This window comes from Hippoglossus stenolepis, chromosome 12, assembly GCF_022539355.2.
Source record: "Hippoglossus stenolepis isolate QCI-W04-F060 chromosome 12, HSTE1.2, whole genome shotgun sequence".
In the NCBI taxonomy this organism is placed as follows: domain Eukaryota; kingdom Metazoa; phylum Chordata; class Actinopteri; order Pleuronectiformes; family Pleuronectidae; genus Hippoglossus; species Hippoglossus stenolepis.
In genome coordinates, this window is record NC_061494.1 from 6,753,827 (window position 1) to 6,773,018 (window position 19,192).

Below are 19,192 nucleotides of genomic sequence, written 5' to 3' on the forward strand. Positions count from 1 at the left end.
TGTTTGTACATATTGGTATACAACATTAATTAAGTAAATGCAATGTGAATAGGTACAAATAAAAAATAAATAAATAGTAAGTAAATTATTATGTAATTTATAGGTAAAAAGATAATGAGTAAAATAAAATAAATGATAATCAAGTAAAGAAAATAGATAATGAATAAAATTAAATAAATGGTAAATAAATACAATTAATATATGTTAAAATAGCAAAATAAAATAAATAGAAAGTAAATGACAATGAAGAAAATAATAAGTAAATAGAATAAATCGATAATAAATACAATTAAGTTAAATAAGTAGATACTAATCCAAATAAAATACATATTAAAACAAAATAATAATAATGATGTCAATAATCAAGTCATGATTATGAACAAGGTTATTTACCATGTTTGATGACGACATTCCTTCCCAACATCCCATTGGGTACTTTTTGACCGGAAGTAGACTACGACCCACTCTGGTCTCTGCTCCGTGGCATCTGCACCACAAGCTGCTGCCGCCGCTGGTTTCCGCGCTGAGCTGCTGCTGTGAGCCCACACAGGGACGGACACACACAGGAACATGTGAGTTATTGTTTTTATGGCCGCTCTAATTCACCAACGGGCCGCAAAACAACCGACAAATAACATGAAAGCGAAGTGTAGCTCCTAACATCGCTAAGCTAGCTGCTGAACCGTGGCCATATCCGGCTTGGGTCCTTCAAAATAAGAGTTCACGACATGTAGGAGATGAGGATTTTCAGAGGGACGGTGTGATAAAGATTACACAGTTGACATTTCACGCATCAGCCTGTGAAGTACTTACAATGACCGCAATTGTGGATGTGACAAACCGTGTGTGTTGAGTATAAACCTCACTGTGTGTAGTTGTCCTTCACATGATAAATGACGACCAAGATGTTCAATCAGGCTTCATTTCCTACAATAACCACAAACATGTGGGTTGTTTAATAATCCAGGAACAGTGATGTTCATCTGATGATGTGTAAAGTTTAGTAGAGTTTACAGCCGTCGCACACACACAGGATACGTTCATACCAGTGTGGTGGTATCACTGTGAGAGTTTACTGTGGGTTTTAACCAGCGATGCATTCATCTTTGTCCTTGTTCTTGACTGCAAAAAAATAAGGCAAAGCTGTAACCTGTAAATCATTGCCTGTAAATGTCTGAGTTATGACAAGCAGGAGTTTTCATGTGAAATCTTCTTTGCGTATGTTACACACACAGTAAGCTGTGTGGCTTTAAAAGTGACCAAGCCACAGAGATGACTGTTTTAAAGTCAGTAAGCAGAAGTTCTCCAGCGCAGTTCAGTCCAAACATCAACGCCAGTGTGTTACAGACATGGTGCATGGCTGTGCTCTGTTTCTCTCATGGATTGAATTCTGCAGAACTTTAACCTTTAAGTTCACGTCTGTCTCTGTTTACATGACTACTTGGGGAGAAAATTGACTTGTTGCAAAATACAGTATAACTTCTTTTATAGAGTTGTGAAGGTATTCTGCATTAAAACAGCCTAACAAGCTTTTCTTAAAGTGCAGGTTTTGTTACTGGCTTTTCCCTTTTAAACTGCTTAAAACCTTTTGATCAAGCAGAATTGCTCTTTGGTACATATTTATATGCAGTAGTTGGGATCTCACAAATATCTAATCCCAAGCTTTTAAAAGTATTTTATATTTGCTTTTTTTGGCCAGTTAATATTGGAACAACACCTGGAGTTCTGTATGTGTTTTGGCTTTAAACTCTTCTTTTCCAGTGGGAAACAAAATGTAGCGCCAATTAAACCAGCGCGGTCACTATTTAACTAGAAAAATGGATCTGGATTTCAATGAAAAATAGCTTTCTCTGTTGCTGTCAATCTACAAAGAAATGGTTTGTTAACTACCTTAGGTGTTTGAAATATTCGAGTAATGCTTTCCAACTCTGGCACCTTAGACTCAGAGCCCTGCTGGTTTTCATTACTGATGTCTGAGGCTGATTTACACCTGTGAGCTCAGGTGAAGTCTGCTGGTGCCAGGACAGAAGAGAACACCATTACTCAATGTGCTGAGGCCTGGAGCTGTAGGTTTGTGTGACCTTCATGGAACAACAGTGCCCAGTATGTGGTGGTATGAAGTGTAAAAGCCCCAGACCTCCAGATTCTTATTTGGATCTGTACCAAATTGCACACACTCTTGAATATCAGACCCCTAAACATGTCTGATTTCTTTCATCAAGATCCATGAATTATTCTTTCAGAAATCAACAGAAGTGATGAAAAACTCTATCTTACAAAGTTAACGAAAGTGAATAAGAAAGTCTGTACAACAAATTTTAATGGGTTTTTCCTTGGGTCATGTCCCACCCCTCCACAAGAGTTCATGGAAATCAGTTGAGTATTTTTTGCGTAATCCTACAAACTAACAAACATCCAAACAAACAAATACAGATAAAAACTTAGCCTCCTTGATGGAGGTAATAAAAACATTATCATCAGGAAAGCTATCCTGAATACTGTGGCAGTTTTTCTCCTCATGTTACATTCTTCTATTCTACCTGTGTCCCCTTGGCTTTTTCCAGTCAGTTAACTAGATCTTGCACTTGCCTGCACTCCTGAGATCTTACTTTTTTTTTTATCACATTCTTTCTTTTCTATTTTCATGCATTTTTTAAATTTTATTTTATTTCTTATTTTATTTCTTTCCTTTTCTTTTAAAATGTTCTTATGTCTTCTTAAAATCTCTTCTCTTTTCAATTTTAATTAAATTAAAAAAAATAATTATCTTCATCTATATTGTATGTGAAGCACTTTGAGCTGCATTTCTTGTATGAAAGGTGCTATACAAATGAAATAATAATAATTCTTCTTCTTCTTCTTCTTCTTCTTCTTCTTCTTATTATTATTATTATTATTATTATTAATTGTGCAGCTGTTTTGGGGCGTGTGGTGCCTTTATTTTGAAGAGGAAACAGTTTAACCGGAAGTCATTGTTATTATCTTGCCGGTTGTTAATCTCGCCCACCTCCTCTGTACTGTTGTTTCGCTGAGAGCTAGTCGCTGTGTGCTAACGAGGACAGTCCGGGTGAAGCTAATTCTGCATGTGTGTGTTTCTGGGATTGAATCTTTAAAACGTGTAAAGATTTGAACATGTTGTTACAGACACATTTTTATTTATTGATTGAATGGAATTGTCAGTGGCAGGTTGCTTAATTGCAAAGGTGGAGTGAATGGGAACACAGTGTTAAATCACTAAGTGTTATTGTCAGATTTTCTGCTGATCTCCACTGTCTTACTGTGATTGGTTTTGTCAGGTGATCATCTCATGGATTAACACAGGACTAATGTATGAGGATTCACTGGAGCCCAGAGCCAGGACCTTCACAATAAAACAACATCAATGGATCTCCAGATCTCTAAGAGGCTGTGCTCAAGCATGTCGTAAGTAATGTGATCTGCGGAAAAAGGGAATGCAGACTTATCAACTATAGCTTGTATGTGAGCGTGATGGCCAGGCGGGGGTTGCCGCTCCAGGGCCGCGTCCGCTGGCTCTTCCTGGGGCTCTTCCTGCTGCTGGTGCTGCTGCTGTTTGCATACCTGCTGGAGTGCACCCCTCCAGCAGACGTCAGCCTGGCACTGCCTGGCCTAGGAGAGACCTACAGCAAGGAGTATTACCAGGCCCTACTGCAGGAGCAGGAGGAGCGCCACTTAAACCGCGCCGCCAGCCTCAAGCGCCAGATCGCCCAACTCAAGCAGGAGCTGCAGGAAATGAGCGAGAAGCTGAAGCTCCTGCAGGACAAGAAGGAGCTCCCTGGGGTGCAGGGCCTGGCAGAGACTAAGGACCAAGAGCCAGGAGATCTGCTGGAGTACCTGCACTCTCAGATCGACAAGGCCGAGGTCAACACGGGGGCACGCCTGCCCAGCGAGTACGCCCTGGTGCCCTTTGAGAGTTTCACCTCGTCCAAGGTGTATCAGCTGGAGATGGGGCTGACGCGACACCCGGAGGAGAAACCTGTACGCAAAGACCGCCGGGACGAGCTGGTGGAGGTCATTGAGGCCGCACTGGACATCATCAACAACCCTGACGAGGAGGACGGCGTGGAGGACGACATGCCGATGCAGAGACAAATGTACACAGAGGTTCACTTTACTGAGGGTAAGACACACGCACTACCTGACTCAAGACAGATGACTGAAGCTGACGTGTTCTCTCTGGGAAGTATTGTTCTTTATTTTCTTTTCTTTGACAGGACTGTACAGGACAGAGCGAGACAAAGGGACGCTTTACGAGCTCTTCTTCTCCAAAGAGGATTCCAGCAGTTTCCGTCACGTCACGCTCTTCAGGCCTTTTGGTCCTTTAATGAAAGTCAGGAGCACATCTGTAGAAACATCAGGAATGATAATTAACATCATTGTGCCACTGTCGGGCAGATTAGAAACCTTCTCTCAGTTCTTGCACAACTTCAGGTGAGAATGAATCCCTCCCCATCAGCCTGGCGTGATCCAGCACGTTCAGGTTGAATTTGCATTCATGCATGATGACCTGATTTTCGACTTTTCCTGTGAAATGAGATGCAACAATATCACAAACATTATGTACCTCTGTAAGATTGGCGCACCGTTCATCTTACCATCCTCTCAGAGGATTTACATTAACACACAAGTTACTTTATCAAGTGGTAATCGCTAAAACCGTTTTAGGACCACTGAACCATTATTAAGTTATGTTATCTGAATTTATAAACAAGCCATCACATAACCTTATCTGATTTGTTATATTAAATATTGAGCTTATAAGGTTCACAATCATCATTTTGCAAAGGGCACATTTAGTATATCCTCACTTCAGAGGATGAGCCACCGCTATGTCCCACCAATGCCGTTCTGTTGCAGGCATACACTGGTATCTGCTTTTTACCAGGACTGGCTTATTTAAACCATATATATTCATTTATGGAGTATAATGAATTTATTGAATGTAATTAATTTACACAATATACCATATATATATTGTATGTGTTCTAATCGAGGGTTAACGAGCTGTCTTTCCCATTTTGGATTCATCTGTGTGGAGCAGAGAGCAGAAAAACACGCACGTGTGAGCTGATCCGTGCGTATCAGGCGATCCGTGAACACGCATTTAACAATCTGTAAATAAACAAAGAATGCCAAAAAAAAAGGATAACAGACATTTGTATGCACAGGAAGCTGTTTGAAAGCAAATAGAAGTCTGTGAAGTTGAAGTTGAAGTTAAAATCTGTACTTAAAATGTATTCCGTTTGTGATGTGAGCACAAAACTGTTTTACATGAGCACAAATTACTTGATATTTGTGTGTGGATTTGAACACACATTCGTGAGTACCCAAAGTTACACACAATTCATTGATTGCATTGGCAAATCTTATTTTTCATTTGGAGATCATGTGACCATTTTGACCATTTCTCCATATTACAGTGCTCTTACAGTAAATAATTAGACTAATGTATAAAACGTGTTTTCAGGGAGGTGTGCATACAGCAGGACAGACGAGTACATCTCACTGTGGTGTATTTTGGGCAGGATGGTCTTCAGGAGGCAACGTCGTCTTTGGAAAAAATGTCAAGGTTTGTCGCCTCACGAGAACAAGCTTTTCATGATGTGCTTCTTTTTATGCATAACAATTAAATGGACATTTAAATATCGCCAGGGAGGAGAACTTCTCCAATTACACTCTGATCCCCGTGGACGAGGAGTTTTCACGAGGTCGGGGTCTGGACATCGGAGCCCACGCCTGGAAGAAAGGCGACGTCTTGATGTTTTTTTGTGACGTGGACATCCATTTCACACTGGAGTTCCTGTACACCTGTCGTCTCCACACTGCTCCGAGTAGGTTTTTATAATATTGGTCCTCACATTCATTACATTTATTGTCTTTTGTGTTCAGGTTGAGTGAAGCTGAATGTGTTTCTGTGTTGTAGACAAGAAAGTCTTTTATCCAGTGGTGTTCAGTCTGTACAACCCTGCCATAGTCTATGGAAATTTGGAGCTGGCTCCACCTCATGAACTCCAACTGGTGAGGACTGAACGTTCACATTATCTCTGATGTGTGTAGAATGATGAGAAAGTTAAATTCTGTCATTTTCAAATGTTTGTTTAAGTGATCGTTTCTTTTCAAACAGATTCACAAAAAGGATGCTGGATTCTGGAGAGACTTTGGGTTTGGAATGACGTGTCAGTATCGCTCAGATTTCCTAAATATTGGTGAGCACTGATCATTTCTCAACACTCAACAGTAGAATCATGATCAGCTTTTGAGTCATTTAACATTTTTGCAAATCTTCCTGCAGGAGGGTTTGATCTGGAGGTGAAAGGCTGGGGTGTGGAAGACGTCCATTTGTACAGGAAGTATCTCCGGAGCGACCTGATAGTGATCCGAACGCCGGTGTCCGGCCTCTTCCACATGTGGCACGAGAAGCAGTGTGCGGACGAGCTGACGCCCGAGCAGTACCGCATGTGCATCCAGTCCAAAGCCATGAACGAGGCCTCCCACCCCCACCTCGGCATGCTGGTTTTCCGTGAGGAGATCGAGGCTCATCTTCGCAAGCAGGCCTTCAAGACGCAGAGCAAAACGCAGGACTGAGCGAACCTCTAACGAACCCAACGTCATTCCAGTGTTAAAGACGGAGGTGACGACACAGACGCGTCACGGCAAAGACATGTTTACATTGATCCTTCTGCGTTTCACCGCACAGTTGTAGACAAATGAATGTACAGAGATGATCAAACTTTATAACATGGTACAAGTCTTTTTGAAGAGTTACAGCAGCTTCAAGAGTACATGATTAAACCAACGATATTAAACCTGCTGGAGGAAAAGCTACACACGTTCAATGAGTAATAGATCTCTTGGATTTAAGCTTTTGTTGCTTTTTACATTTCATTTCAATTAGCATGCAGTTGTTAAAGGAGACATATTATACTCTCATTCAGGTTTGTCGTTTTAATTTGGGTTATAAAAGGTTTACTTGCTCTTATATTGACTCATCACTGTTCTCATACTGTCCATTGCTTCAGCTCCTCTTTTCAGTTCTGTCTGAAACGCTTTTGATTGGTCAGACCCTTCCAGAGCATGAAGGAAATGTCAGCCTCTGCTTTCTCTTTCCTGGCATTGTTAGGGGGCGGGGCTAACCCCTAGGCATCGTCACATGACATCATGATGATGAGGAAGTATCTTTTTGAGGGGAGACGACCTTTGACCTGCACAAAAAAAACTACATAGAGTAACAGACAAGAGGAGAGAGAACTGAAAAAACACAATATGTCTCCTTAAACATGGTACACAAACTTCTCATTAATTCATCCTACGTGGTTCAAACGCAGCACCTGATGTTCAGCAGGTTTCTTCACCATGTTGATTTTCTCTGCGGCTGAAAATGACGTCAGAAAAAAAGATGTCCGCTGTTTTAGATGATTTGTGTTTTCCAAGAAAACATGCCAGCTGTCACGGGTTCGAGTGGAAAGGAAAAATTTGTGATATCTTAATTAAATAAAATTTCCTTTGAATCTCAAGTTTTAGATAAAACCAATCTTCCACTTAACACAGTGTTGTATGAGCAGTTGTAAATGGAGCCATATTGTTCTGTTCGTAGTTAATTTGTATTAATATATATACAGGTTGTCTCAGACTGACAATGAGATAAAAAAGGGACCTTTTTTCTTTGTGTTTTTTGAATGTGACGTGTCAGTCACTATCTTCCTTTCGTGTGTCATCATGGGATCAGTAGAACAAAGATGCATGCTGATTAACTAGTTTGAGAACCAGGTGCACAGATCTGCTCACAGCATGCAGCACTTTGATTTTTCAGGACCGTCGACCAGTGTTATTGTCCATTCATTTCAGCCCAGTGAGCGTCACTTGCAGCTCTATGATTTTAATACTGGACTGCGATCGAATGTTACAGCCACTCTTGTACATACTTTTCTAACACTTTTGTTTCATACATGTGACTTGAATACATTTGTATTTACCTACACGCTTTAAGAGACAGGAAATGACTGTTTGAGTCTGTGCCGACGGCTGTAGGCTTTTTTTTTTTATTCCATTTAATGATGAGGGAGGATGTTTACAGCTGAAAGGTTCAATCACAGAGCACAGCTGTCAGACAAGGGCTTTATTTTCCTCATAAAGAAAGCAGGTCATTCTCACATCTCATCCTGTACTGTAATTATTTTTAAATCAATGTCTTTGCAGATATTACAGCTTTTTGTAGATAGTCTTAAAAGTCTCCTCGTCCTGCAGGAGAAACATTACATGTCTTCCTCTCAGCAGTACACAACGATCCAAACAGCAAGAACGTTGTGCAAGGGAATGATTTATTGACATTTTGGCCATGAAATAAAACATACAGAAGGCTGCAGTAACTGCTGCTGTGTCATTTCTGCTGTTGGCATTTGATTTAATTCACATATTTTCAGTAAACTTGACCCATTCTATAATTTATACTATAAAAATGTAATATCAAACTTGTCAAGTGTCTGAAACTACCAGCTCATTCGTATATATTTCTTAATTTAAGACAAATGGTATAATACAATTGTATTATTCATCTGCATACAATTAACTACATGAATAGAAAATAAAAGAGGAAAGATTTGAGAAAGAATCAAAATCCCGGAGAACTGACATGAAATCAACCTAATGAGAGTTTGAGACAGGCTTCTTTTCATCTCAGGTACTTCATGTTAATGTATGAGTTGTTCTGGATGGATCCCCATGGTGTTGTAGATCTCTTTGAGGATGAGCAGAGCAGTGTCTTCAGATTGCCTGGAAAATAAGAAAGGGGGTTACTGTAGAAGCTTCACCCTCATCTGCTAAAAGGTGAAGTGGTTGAGCTACAGATGCAAGTGGGAATCTGCCATTGTGGAATTTATGTAAGGCCTTTAATTTGAAAAAAAAACAACACATTCAGTGTTGAGAAATAAAATCAGAACTATACAGAAATGTGATTATTTAAAACACATCCTACATTATCTGTTGTCAAAGTCTGACCAATTGCAATTTGGAAGATTGCTGCAAGAAATAATTATTGTTACCTCCACCAAGGAGGTTTTGTTTTTACTCCTGTCCGTTTGTTTGTGGCAAGATTACGCAAAAACAACTAAACAGATTTTCACAAAACTTGGGGGAAGGATGTGGTATAGTAGTATTAGTAGCCATTAAATTTTGGTGCAGATCCAGGAATTTTGTATCACTTTCTTTAACATAGCAAGAGAGAGTTTTTCAACATTTTGACTGTTTTTCAAGAAAATGATTCATGGATCTTGATGAAAACAATCAGGCAAAATTAGGTAAAAGATGTGTGGAATGTGGTGCAGCTTTATTCAATTTAAGGCTGTCATTCTAGTAAATAAAATTAATCATTTGATCTATAAAACATTAAATAACGGTCACTGTTTCCCAAAGCCCAATGTGATGTCTTCAAATGACTTGTTTTCTCAGACTGTTACAAACCCAAACATATTTATATTACTTAAACGTAAGACAGGAAAAGCAGCAAATTCTCAAATTTCACAAAATCAATAAACTTTTTGCTTAAAAAAGTATTTGTATGATTTATACTTCATCATAGAGTGGCTGATTAATTTCTTTGTCAATCAACAAAATTTCAAATCAACAAATCATTTTGGTTTCAATTGAAGGAACTTCTCATTTTAAATCTTTTTTAAACATGTGCAGTGTTAAAAAGCCAGAATGAAATAGGGAGCTCTGTACCAGTAGCAGAGATGACTCTGGAGGGCAAACAGGTACTCGTTGAAACTCTCGATGGGCTTCTCCTGCAGCACGTAGTCGATGCGATTCCCTCCGTTCAACATCCCGATCTTCACCTGAGGCTCCTCTTCTCTCTGAGGCTCAGGGATCTCTGTGATCTTGTTCTCTGTGGGAAATCAGAATCGACTCATAAATCTCGAAATAATACAGAAATCACTTACACTGAAGAGTCACGAATCAGAGAAACTCACCCTCCTCCGCTTGCTTCTCCTGTTCTTCAATCTGATTTGCCACCATGGCCAGCTCGGCCTGAAGCTGGGCAGACGAGGTGTGAGCGCGAGCGAAGTCATTGAGCGTCTGCCAGGCGCTCCTCAGGGAGGTGATGAAACCATGCTTCAGGTCTGAGCCCATCCTGGTGAGACTCTCCTTCAGCTCTGAAACACAGAGATCCACAACTTGACCAATCTGCATGGAGACATTTGCTCAGTCACGAGCCTTTATAAAATATGCAAAAGTGACAAAGGTTATTACTTTAATTTTATTTGAGTTATTTGACTTGTCTACAAACTGATACAACAGCGGCTTCTCTTCCTTTTCTTCATGTTTAAATTTTAGACAAGAGAAACTTCATTTAGTCCTTCAGCTTAAAGGGGACATAGCATGCAAATTCCACTTTGTTAGTGCTTCTACAGGTTAATGTGGGTATCTGGCATGTCTACCAACCCAAAAACTCTGGGGAAAAAACACTCGCGCGTTTTGTTATAGTTCCTCTAAGTCAGAAACGTCATGCTTGAGCGACTCGATTGCGCTTCCTGGGTATTGTGTCGTAACAAGGAACTGGAAGTCTCCCTCATGGTCTTGGCCCACCCACCCCCGTCCCCCACACTCGTTACTTCGGGTTTACCGGGGGCAGCGCAGCGCCGTTCCCAAGCACGCAGGCGGGCTGTTCACACGGGACGAGCATTTCTCCGCTGGTCAGCCCGCGATTCACTCACATGTGGCATTTGTCTGGATCGTTGGGACTGGAGGCTGCAGCAGCTGCTCGGGAGCGAGCCGCTCGCTCCCGTGCGTGAGCTGGAATTTGTGTCAGCGCCACACAGCCAACAGTGTGGAGGACTTCCGCAGTGTTCAGCGCTACTGTAACCCCGAACCCCGACATTCAACGGGTACAACAACAAGCGGAGAAAGCAGAATCGCGGGCTGACCTTAATATACAGTCTATGGGGCTGACCAGCGCGAGAAATGCACGTCCCGTGTGAACAGCCAGGCGGCTGCGCTGAGAATGGCGCTGCGCTGCCTCGCAGTGTCTTCCACACTGCCAGCTGTGTGGAAGACTTCCGCAGTGTTCAGCTCTACTGTGCCGGGTTACAGTAGTTACGCCGGGTTACAGTAGTTACGCGGGTTTACACCGACCGGGAGCGCAGCTGCGAGGCAGCGCAGCGCCGTTCTCAAGCGCAGCCGCCTGGCTGTTCACACGGGACGTGCATTTCTCCGCTGGTCAGCCCCATAGACTGTGTATATAAGGTCAGCCCGCGATTCTGCTTTCTCCGCTTGTTGTTGCTCCGTTGAATGTCGGGTTCGGGAGTAAATGATGGTCTTCATAGCCCCCCACCCCTCTCTTTCTCTCTCTGTCTGTCTGCTTGTGTGCTTGTAGTGGATGGGCAGAGGGGGACATTTAATTATGTGATTGGGAAAATTAAAACTCCAGGACAACAAGGGGAATACAAAGTATGGGATGCATATTTGATATTTATATCATATAAAATATGTAATTTATATCGTTTAAAATCATGGGGGAGAGGGGGAGGGGGAGCTGGCTCATTAGCATTTAAAGGAACAGGCACTCAAAACAGGTCACTCTTGGAGGGCTGTTTTATACAGGGTAAAAAGGGTGCTGTTTTATATGATCCTTGTGGTATTTTGACCAAAGTATGTTACAGACATTTCATTAAGACCCCAAGGAACCATATCAACTTGTGGTAAAATGGGCATGCTATGTCCCCTTTAAGTAAAACCCTGTCTTTTTTGCCATTGTATTGTGCAACAGCTAATGTAAGAATAGATTCTTTGTATTTCATCACCTCTCAACTTAGGACACTCCACCCATAAGAGGCAGAGAGGACTGAACTGAGGACGCTACTACATGAAGAACATTTACTAACTCTTGTTAACTCAATTTAGGTTCTTAAGAACTTGTGTAAGTCGCCAAGCTTTAAGTGTTCACTTATTACATAAGACTTTAATTCACTTGAAGCATATTAAATATGTTATCAGCATTAAGACAACAGTAGTCAATAATCTGGGACGATAAATGAGCGAGTGCCGTACCGAGATGAAGCCTCTTCCTTCCTTTGTGATGAGGGATCAAAACAGGCTTCAAGTCCAGGTCTGGTATGATCAAGGGCTCGATCCTGTAGGCCACAGGGTCCAACTAAAAGAGGAACGATTAGAGGGTAAAACATTAAGTGACATTGATGACGTGCCTCCGCCAAAGAGGTTATGTATTCGCTGTGTCCGGTTTATTGTTTGTTTGTGAGCAGAATTACACAAAAACTACTTAATAGGTTTCCATAAAACTTAATTTTAACAGTGTAAGATCGGGCATTTTTCACCAATCAACCAAGGGAATAATGCATAGATCTTGATGAAAGAAATCAGTCTATGAGTGTGCATAATTTGGTGCTGTTTGATTGAATTTAAGGGACTGTTAGGCCTTGGCAGTGGTATAGGATCTATTGAGTGCCATTCTAGTTTGATCTGTATTTTCATGCACACCAATTATCATTTGGGCAAGTAGGGTTTAGAGGAAATTGCTTATATTTATGTGACAATAATACTTGGTAAAAAACTCATATGAAACCGACTAAAGAATTATAGAGTTGATTGAATTGACTGAATAAATGCCTTTGCACAATCAAGAACGACAAAAGCATGCTTCAAGTCAAGTGGGGGAATAACTTTTGAACATCTCCGGTTTCATTAGCAGAGATTCCTTCTTTCAGGATGAACAGGCTAGAGGAGCAGCGTACCGGATGGTAAATATTGAAGAATCCCTTGCACGTGGGCAGCTGGTACGACTCCTCGATGGTCTCCAGTCCTCGGACTGTCAGGAACATGCCAATCGGAGAACCCAAAGCGAAGAAATTCATTGGCTCAAAGTCAAGACCGCGGTAGACCACTGACACCTGCAGAACAAAAAAATCTGTGAAGTAATTGCTAAATTAAAAAGATCTTTACAAACATCACCTCTCATTGTGTTTTGAAGTCACTTTTACCTGTCCAGTACCAACTTCAAAGTAATTGTAGTTGACATGGATGGAGGAGACCGTGTTGCCAACAGGAAGCTTCTGCACAGTGGCATCAGGGAGAGCTTCAGCTGCTGGAGGCGGTGCCACAACCTGAATGAGCTCTTTGACTTCTGCTTTCTTCTCCTTGGCTGCCTGACGTGCAGCCTGCGTACGTAAAAGCATGATAGAGATGAATAAAGAGCACGTCAGCAGTGCTATGACCACTGGTTAACAAGCTGCACACACACACACACACACACACACACACACACTCAGGAGAACAACTTGCCTGCTTGTTCAGTCTTTCTTTGACAAACTTGGCGATCTTTTTCCTGGGGCCCAGTGGGATTCCCATCTCCTTCAGGTCCTCAACAGTGCACATGAGCTGAGAGAAAGGGACAATATAAACTCTATCATTTTATCTTATGATAATTATGTGAAGTGTAACATGAGAAAAACAGCATTAGTTCTTACCAGACTTTTAATTATCAGCTTTCAAAATGTCCCTCCATGACAAACCAGTGTTTCTAATGTTATCTTACTTTTAAAATACATTTTCAAAATACATCACTTGGACTTGTTTTTGAAAAAAGAAGTCTTTATAACAAGGGAAAAAAAGGGGTTTTAAATCTTACAAAAGATTCACTGTCAATCTTCTCCTCGTCAAAGGTGCCCATGTAATCGGACAGGCCCAGATTTTCCAGCATAGTAGAAAGATCTTCACACTCCTCTTCGTCTTCTTTGGCCTCCTCTTCTACAGCCGGAGGAGCGACTGCATTACTTTCCTGTGTAACAGGGGCTGCCACCTGATAAGAGAAGCAGAACTTACAATGATATTATTGCTCCATTATGTACATTAGGAAACCAAAGATCTGAAAATGTTTATGATCAATTATGACAAGCATCACATTCAGTGGGTAAATAAATAGACATCTATAATAGAAGATGTGTTCCTTTGTTTAGTTGTTAAATTCAATTAACTGTTGTATGACCTGTTTGGTGTCTCCATTAGAAGTGTGCATGACTGGCATGGCTGCTGCCAGAGAGCCATCCTTCTGATTAGAAAGCAGGTCGAAGAGAATCAGTGAACCTGCAAGAACAAAAATCAGAACCACCTTGTAGAAACAGAGGAGAAACAGAAAGAGCAGAGTGATGAGGAACTGAACTGGTTTGGTACCTAAACTGTGTCCAGACACTGATATTCCTCCTCTGTAGTCTGGGTTCCTCATCAGGAACAGAGCATAAAGTCTATTAATCTCAAGGGCAACTGTGTCCATGATGGTCTGGCAGTACGTGGGACTGTTGTAGAACAGCACGTCTAATAAAGTCTCATTCGTAAAGTGACGTAACCGTCCAGTGCTGGGCAGGGTGATCTTCTTTATCCTCCTAAAAAGAGAAAAGTCAGTTTAAGGGTCAGTCTGGTTCTAGTCTTTGTGTTCTTATTGTTAAAAGAAATCCTCTAACAAGTGTTATCTGTGTTAGTGCCACCAAAACACCTCTGTTCTCTAACAGCTATTAAAAACAAATCAGTGAGTTACATTGTTGTTCCGGCTGACATAATCCGTCAGGACCATAAACACACTTTAGTTTATTTTAATCAATTTGAGTCAGAAAGTATTCAAAGAACCAAAAGCATTGATGGTTTTCAATGGATTTGGTCGTCAGTCCTTCCATAAAACTGATGTTCTGCTCAAAAATAATGGACTTAATGGATTCTGATGGACTGTTTATTGTCCTGATATTTCAGATTTATAAGATTTCCTTGTTCTGTTAAGATTAAAAAAAACACAGTCCATGTAAACCTAACTCTCCTCACCTGTCCACCCCGGTGGCGTCTCCGTGCAGAGCCGTGTGCCACTGGACAGGTAGGAACTCCACCCTGCTGATGGCGTGCTCATCCACCGACTTCTTAAAGTGGCTGTGCAGCAGCTTCAGTGACACGCTGCGGAAGTCGTCCACTGAAAGCGCAAGAATATAAATAGTTTATTTCACAAAATAATGTCCCCAGTGGAAGGTACACCAACACTGTCAAAGGGCATGACTGCATACGGAACTCACCACACTCAACCATGCTCCTAAACCTCAGGTCACACACGGGACCGATTCCATGAACCATGAACACCAGATGATCCACCTTGGGGAGCTCGCCTGGGAGAGATGCACATGATGGAAATGTTGAATTCGATTTTTCCTCACATGGCCGACCTCTTAACACGCACCAACAAGTAGATCATTCTTACATTTACGACCAGATGTTAAAATACATATAACAGTTAAATATGAATCAATTTTCCCTTTTAAAAACATTGTAGTGGTCGGCACTTCCTCCAAAGTCCTGGACAATCTATTTTTCTCTGAACTATCTGAGCTTTCCTGACAAATCTGTGAGCTTGCAGTTTATTTCCATGATACGTTTTTGCCTCAACTTAGATTAAATTAACGAGAGGAGCTTCTCTACCATCAGGCACTTCATCATTGTCGTCATCGACCCCTCTCTTCACTACTCTGGGTCGGGTCTGTCCATCCTGAGTTGTGCCCCACTCATCCGGTATGGAGGAAGGCTGAAACTGCACAATCACCTACAGAGGTAGAAAGAACCAGCGTCACAACTTATTCAATAAAAGTAAATGGATTAATGATCACAAGACTTCCAATTAGCACAGAAAATAGAGTAACCTTTGGATTATGCATGACAATGGTTTCCCCTGATGGGAACTCCAGTCGACGGTGCCACTGGTTTGTAGATACAGCTTTCTTATACTCTGCCTGTGTAAATAGACAAAAGTACACAATCAATATGTTACAACACAAAACTGTGCATTAGAGACAGTGCAAGAACTGGGTGAGAAATGCAAATATTTCATTTGAAAGTAACAATGTCAGAAAAAAGGATGTTCCACATCTGTTTTTGGTCAAAAGCAGAAGTGACACAAACCTCCAGCTTCTCACTAAACTCTTCAGAGTAAGGGATGAATCGACTGTCAGAATCCCCTTTGTAGAACCAGCTACAGCGGCGGACCTCTGTAGGCTCCTCCTCCCAGTACACTGAAGTCCGCATGCGGTCGTAGAGCTGCACGTCATAACGTCCTCCTTCTGTTCGCACAATCACATTTTCTGGATCTGGCTGAACTGAAAAGACAAAGAGGCCACAACTACATTAGAGCAGATCACAGTATCACTGAGTTGTAAGAGCAGCAGCACTGTCAAGCTTGGATTAAAAAAACCTCATCATCCCAGAGGGAAATTTGCTGTGTTATGATTGCTTGACACAAAGTTTGGAAGGAAGAAGTAACATGTAAAAAAGAATAATGATAAACAATAAGTGAATAGAGAAATGTACATATGTAAATGTGCATCAACAGTCAGCATGACAGAATGTCCAGGCCTCCAGAGGTCCTGTCTCCGCTGGTAAAGAACTACATCGTCATACCTGAGTTGTACGTCTCCTCGAGCTGAAGGGAGTCGATGATGCTGAAGGGAAGCCAGACGCATTTTGACTCCACCAGTTTACAGTAGAACCAATGAGGCTGGACAGGTTCATAGACATTGTAGTGGTATGGCATCATGGGACCTGCGGGGACTATCGCTCCAGCAGTGGTGGGTGGAGGCGGAGGCCCTTGAATATGTGTGGGAGGAGGCTGAAAGAGAAGGGGAAAAAATACTGATAAACAAACGTCCTTTTCACTAAGAATGGCTGTATTTGTCTTTTCACTAACTTAATGAGTTAATCAAGTATCTGACAAACACAAGAGTCACATATCAGCTTGTATCTACCTTAGTGAATGTGGGTCCTGACATTGGGAATGTCTGTGGTGTCGAGCTGAGTGGGTAAGGATTCTGCTGTGGTGTGTGCATCAGCGGCAGGACCTCCGGAGCTGGCATATAAGGACTGGCTCTGCTGCTAGTGGCGGTGTGTCGGTACGGGTTATGACTCTGTGGCTGCATCGGGGGAGGCGGTGGGGTCATTGTGGTGGGGGGAGGAGTGTGACGACCCATAGGGCTCTGGTAAACTGCGCTGCCGAACGCTGGAGTAGCGGGGTTCATGTGGGAGCCCATAGAGGGTTGATGTGGTGAAGCCATGCCGATACTGCTGGGAGCAGAAACAGGGCCCATTGCTGTCGGAGCTGCTGACAGGGCCGGCGGTGGGTACGGCGACTGACCGATGGATGCAAACGGGTCACTGCTGGTTACGGGGCTGGAGAAATAGTTGAATGTAGAAGGGGCTGGTCCATTCCCTGATGTCTGACCCAGGAAGCTGTCTTCTTCTCCGACCTCAGTGGAATCATCTGATGGAGATGAAAACAGAGTCAAAGTTCAAAGAGTGCAGCACATGTATCTGTGACTCTGTAACGAACATGCTAGACATTTTAATGATTAACAGTTTGCATGAACAAAATCTTTACAAATATGTAGTCACAGATGAGTGCATCAAATTGACATGGAGGGCTGAAACAAAAAACAAACACAACCATAGAAAAAAGAAAATGAAGAAAGCAACGATGAGGGACAAAGAAAAATGGAGAAAAAGAAGACAAAAGGGAAAGATTAAATACATCTATATGCCCACAAGTGTGGTAAAATGGACAACAACCTAAACGTGATACATACCATGTTTACAAGTTTACGGTAGAGCTTTTGAACCAGATTGATAACAGTGTATCTCTTAATTACATGCGTCTCTGATGAAGTATGTTAATTTCAGGCTATTTTGGGTCTGGAAACACTATTAAGCACTGATAAAATATTTAAGTTTATTTCCTTCATCGACCAAACACCAAATCTCAAATCTTGAATGAAAAGGAGCAGAAAGAAGAATAATCTTATACAATCTGCTCCTCTTTCACAAGACATTAATCAGCAAAGCAATAATAAAATAAAGCACTGGATATATAAGAGTGTCACTGACCCATTTTAAGTTATACTCCACCGCCTTATCTTTATTGCCTGTATGATAGTTGTTCTAGACCAACCCAAGTGTCCAAAGTAGATGTGCCACAGCGATGATGCTGGTGCAGAAGACATTTCTAGTCTTTGACCAGGAGCTTCCTCCCTATTCCCACGAGCAGTCCGTGTCCAATTGGACAGCAAGAGATGGACATGAAGCCATTTAAGGACAAGGCTGTGCCGATAGTGTGCAAGTGATGTGTGATATAGAAAATGCTGAGATGCAAAACTGTGCTGTAGAGCATTGTGAGTGGACATCAAGATTAGAAAAGCTCTAAATAAATAAAGACCATTAACCTCCAGCACTCTGAGCTTTCAACCAGACCCGGTGTCCAGTATTTACCAGTCAATACAATCAGTCTTCTTGACATTTTGTCCCATTCCTATGAACCCTATCCCATCCTCCCTCTGTATATGATACATTTAAACCTGTTTCCCCATGTGCATTTGAAGGACAGTAATGAACACACTAAACATTTAGACACAGCAGGGGAAACAGTTATATACACGTTTATATAACTATTAATTACAACCGTTTAGTAATTAAACCTCAGAATGTAGATGAATTGAAATGGCCAAGTGAAGACTTTGGAGGACATGTTTTGATTATGTGAATCCCCCATGTTTCTGTACATCCTCTTCAGGCAGGAACACACGAGACAGTGTGAGCACAACACACCGCTGACAGTTCAGACCACCGACCTGACAAACGCACACACTTTATTTCTACTTATAAACACTAAATAACAGCTGACAGCAGCACAGGTAAACCGGTTAGCTAGCTAGCTTAGCCTGCTGAGGACGCAGCTAATGATTGGACATGTCCTCTCACCTCCTGACAGCACCGCCGAACCGGAGGCCTGGCTCACGGGCATGAAGGGCAGGTTGAAGTTAAACTCCGGAGCGGCGTTGAACAGTAAGTTCGCCCCAGCGTTGGAAGCATTATTGTTTTTTCTATCTGCCATTTTCCCCTAGAATTACACGTAGCCACTACCGGAGCAGGCGAGCAGCGGAGGATCAGCTCTGCCAACAGAGCGCACTCAGGTTTCACTGATCTCCAAAGCGTCAGCCGCAGCCACCAACGGGAAGGCGGCGTCACACATGGTTTGTAGATCTACTAAAGGCACGCAGGTTAGTTGACTGCAGTTCGTTGGTTGTGCGGAAAAATAAACACTACACGTCGCTACTGCCGCCTAGAGGTCCCATAAGATATGTCCACTGTGGTGTTT

General features: G+C 42.0%; 2 protein-coding genes across 4 annotated transcripts; one reads left to right on the plus strand and one right to left on the minus strand.

The window, feature by feature from the left end:
* The first annotated feature begins 441 nt into the window (after window positions 1–441).
* csgalnact2 (chondroitin sulfate N-acetylgalactosaminyltransferase 2) lies at window positions 442–8,380 on the plus strand. Of its 3 annotated transcripts, none has more exons than XM_035172255.2 (8): window positions 442–572; window positions 3,297–4,138; window positions 4,233–4,449; window positions 5,486–5,587; window positions 5,671–5,849; window positions 5,942–6,036; window positions 6,143–6,224; window positions 6,311–8,380. In XM_035172255.2, the coding sequence occupies exons 2-8, from the start codon at window positions 3,490–3,492 to the stop codon at window positions 6,601–6,603; spliced, it is 1,617 nt and encodes a 538-aa protein (XP_035028146.1). In that variant the 5' UTR covers window positions 442–572; window positions 3,297–3,489; the 3' UTR covers window positions 6,604–8,380. The 3 variants fall into 3 exon arrangements, with proteins under 3 accessions (XP_035028146.1, XP_035028148.1, XP_035028149.1); XM_035172257.2 differs by lacking the exon at window positions 442–572 and adding an exon at window positions 3,015–3,085; XM_035172258.2 differs by lacking the exon at window positions 442–572 and adding an exon at window positions 3,097–3,203.
* On the minus strand, window positions 8,316–19,069 carry LOC118118839 (SEC23 interacting protein). Its single transcript, XM_035172253.2, has 18 exons — window positions 18,796–19,069; window positions 16,794–17,305; window positions 16,450–16,657; window positions 15,955–16,148; window positions 15,696–15,785; window positions 15,478–15,598; window positions 15,078–15,167; window positions 14,836–14,977; window positions 14,197–14,405; window positions 14,012–14,109; window positions 13,655–13,825; window positions 13,309–13,404; window positions 13,008–13,184; window positions 12,762–12,917; window positions 12,061–12,163; window positions 9,984–10,166; window positions 9,736–9,898; window positions 8,316–8,787 (listed from the first exon to the last, which is right to left on the minus strand). Exons 1-18 carry the CDS (start codon window positions 18,926–18,928, stop codon window positions 8,706–8,708), a joined length of 2,928 nt encoding a protein of 975 aa, XP_035028144.2. The 5' UTR covers window positions 18,929–19,069; the 3' UTR covers window positions 8,316–8,705.
* Window positions 19,070–19,192: the final 123 nt, after the last annotated feature.

Coding starts and splice junctions, on each gene's coding strand:
- csgalnact2 (XM_035172255.2), top strand. CDS start 3,490: ATGGCCAGGCGGGGGTTGCCGCTCCAGGGCCGCGTCCGCTGGCTCTTC. Junction 4,450..5,485: donor CAGTTCTTGCACAACTTCAG/GTGAGAATGAAT, acceptor ACGTGTTTTCAG/GGAGGTGTGCATACAGCAGG. Junction 5,588..5,670: donor TCTTTGGAAAAAATGTCAAG/GTTTGTCGCCTC, acceptor AAATATCGCCAG/GGAGGAGAACTTCTCCAATT.
- LOC118118839 (XM_035172253.2), bottom strand. CDS start 18,928: ATGGCAGATAGAAAAAACAATAATGCTTCCAACGCTGGGGCGAACTTA. Junction 13,405..13,654: donor AGATTGACAGTGAATCTTTT/GTAAGATTTAAA, acceptor CCTTTCTCTCAG/CTCATGTGCACTGTTGAGGA. Junction 9,899..9,983: donor GGAGAAGCAAGCGGAGGAGG/GTGAGTTTCTCT, acceptor GATTTCCCACAG/AGAACAAGATCACAGAGATC.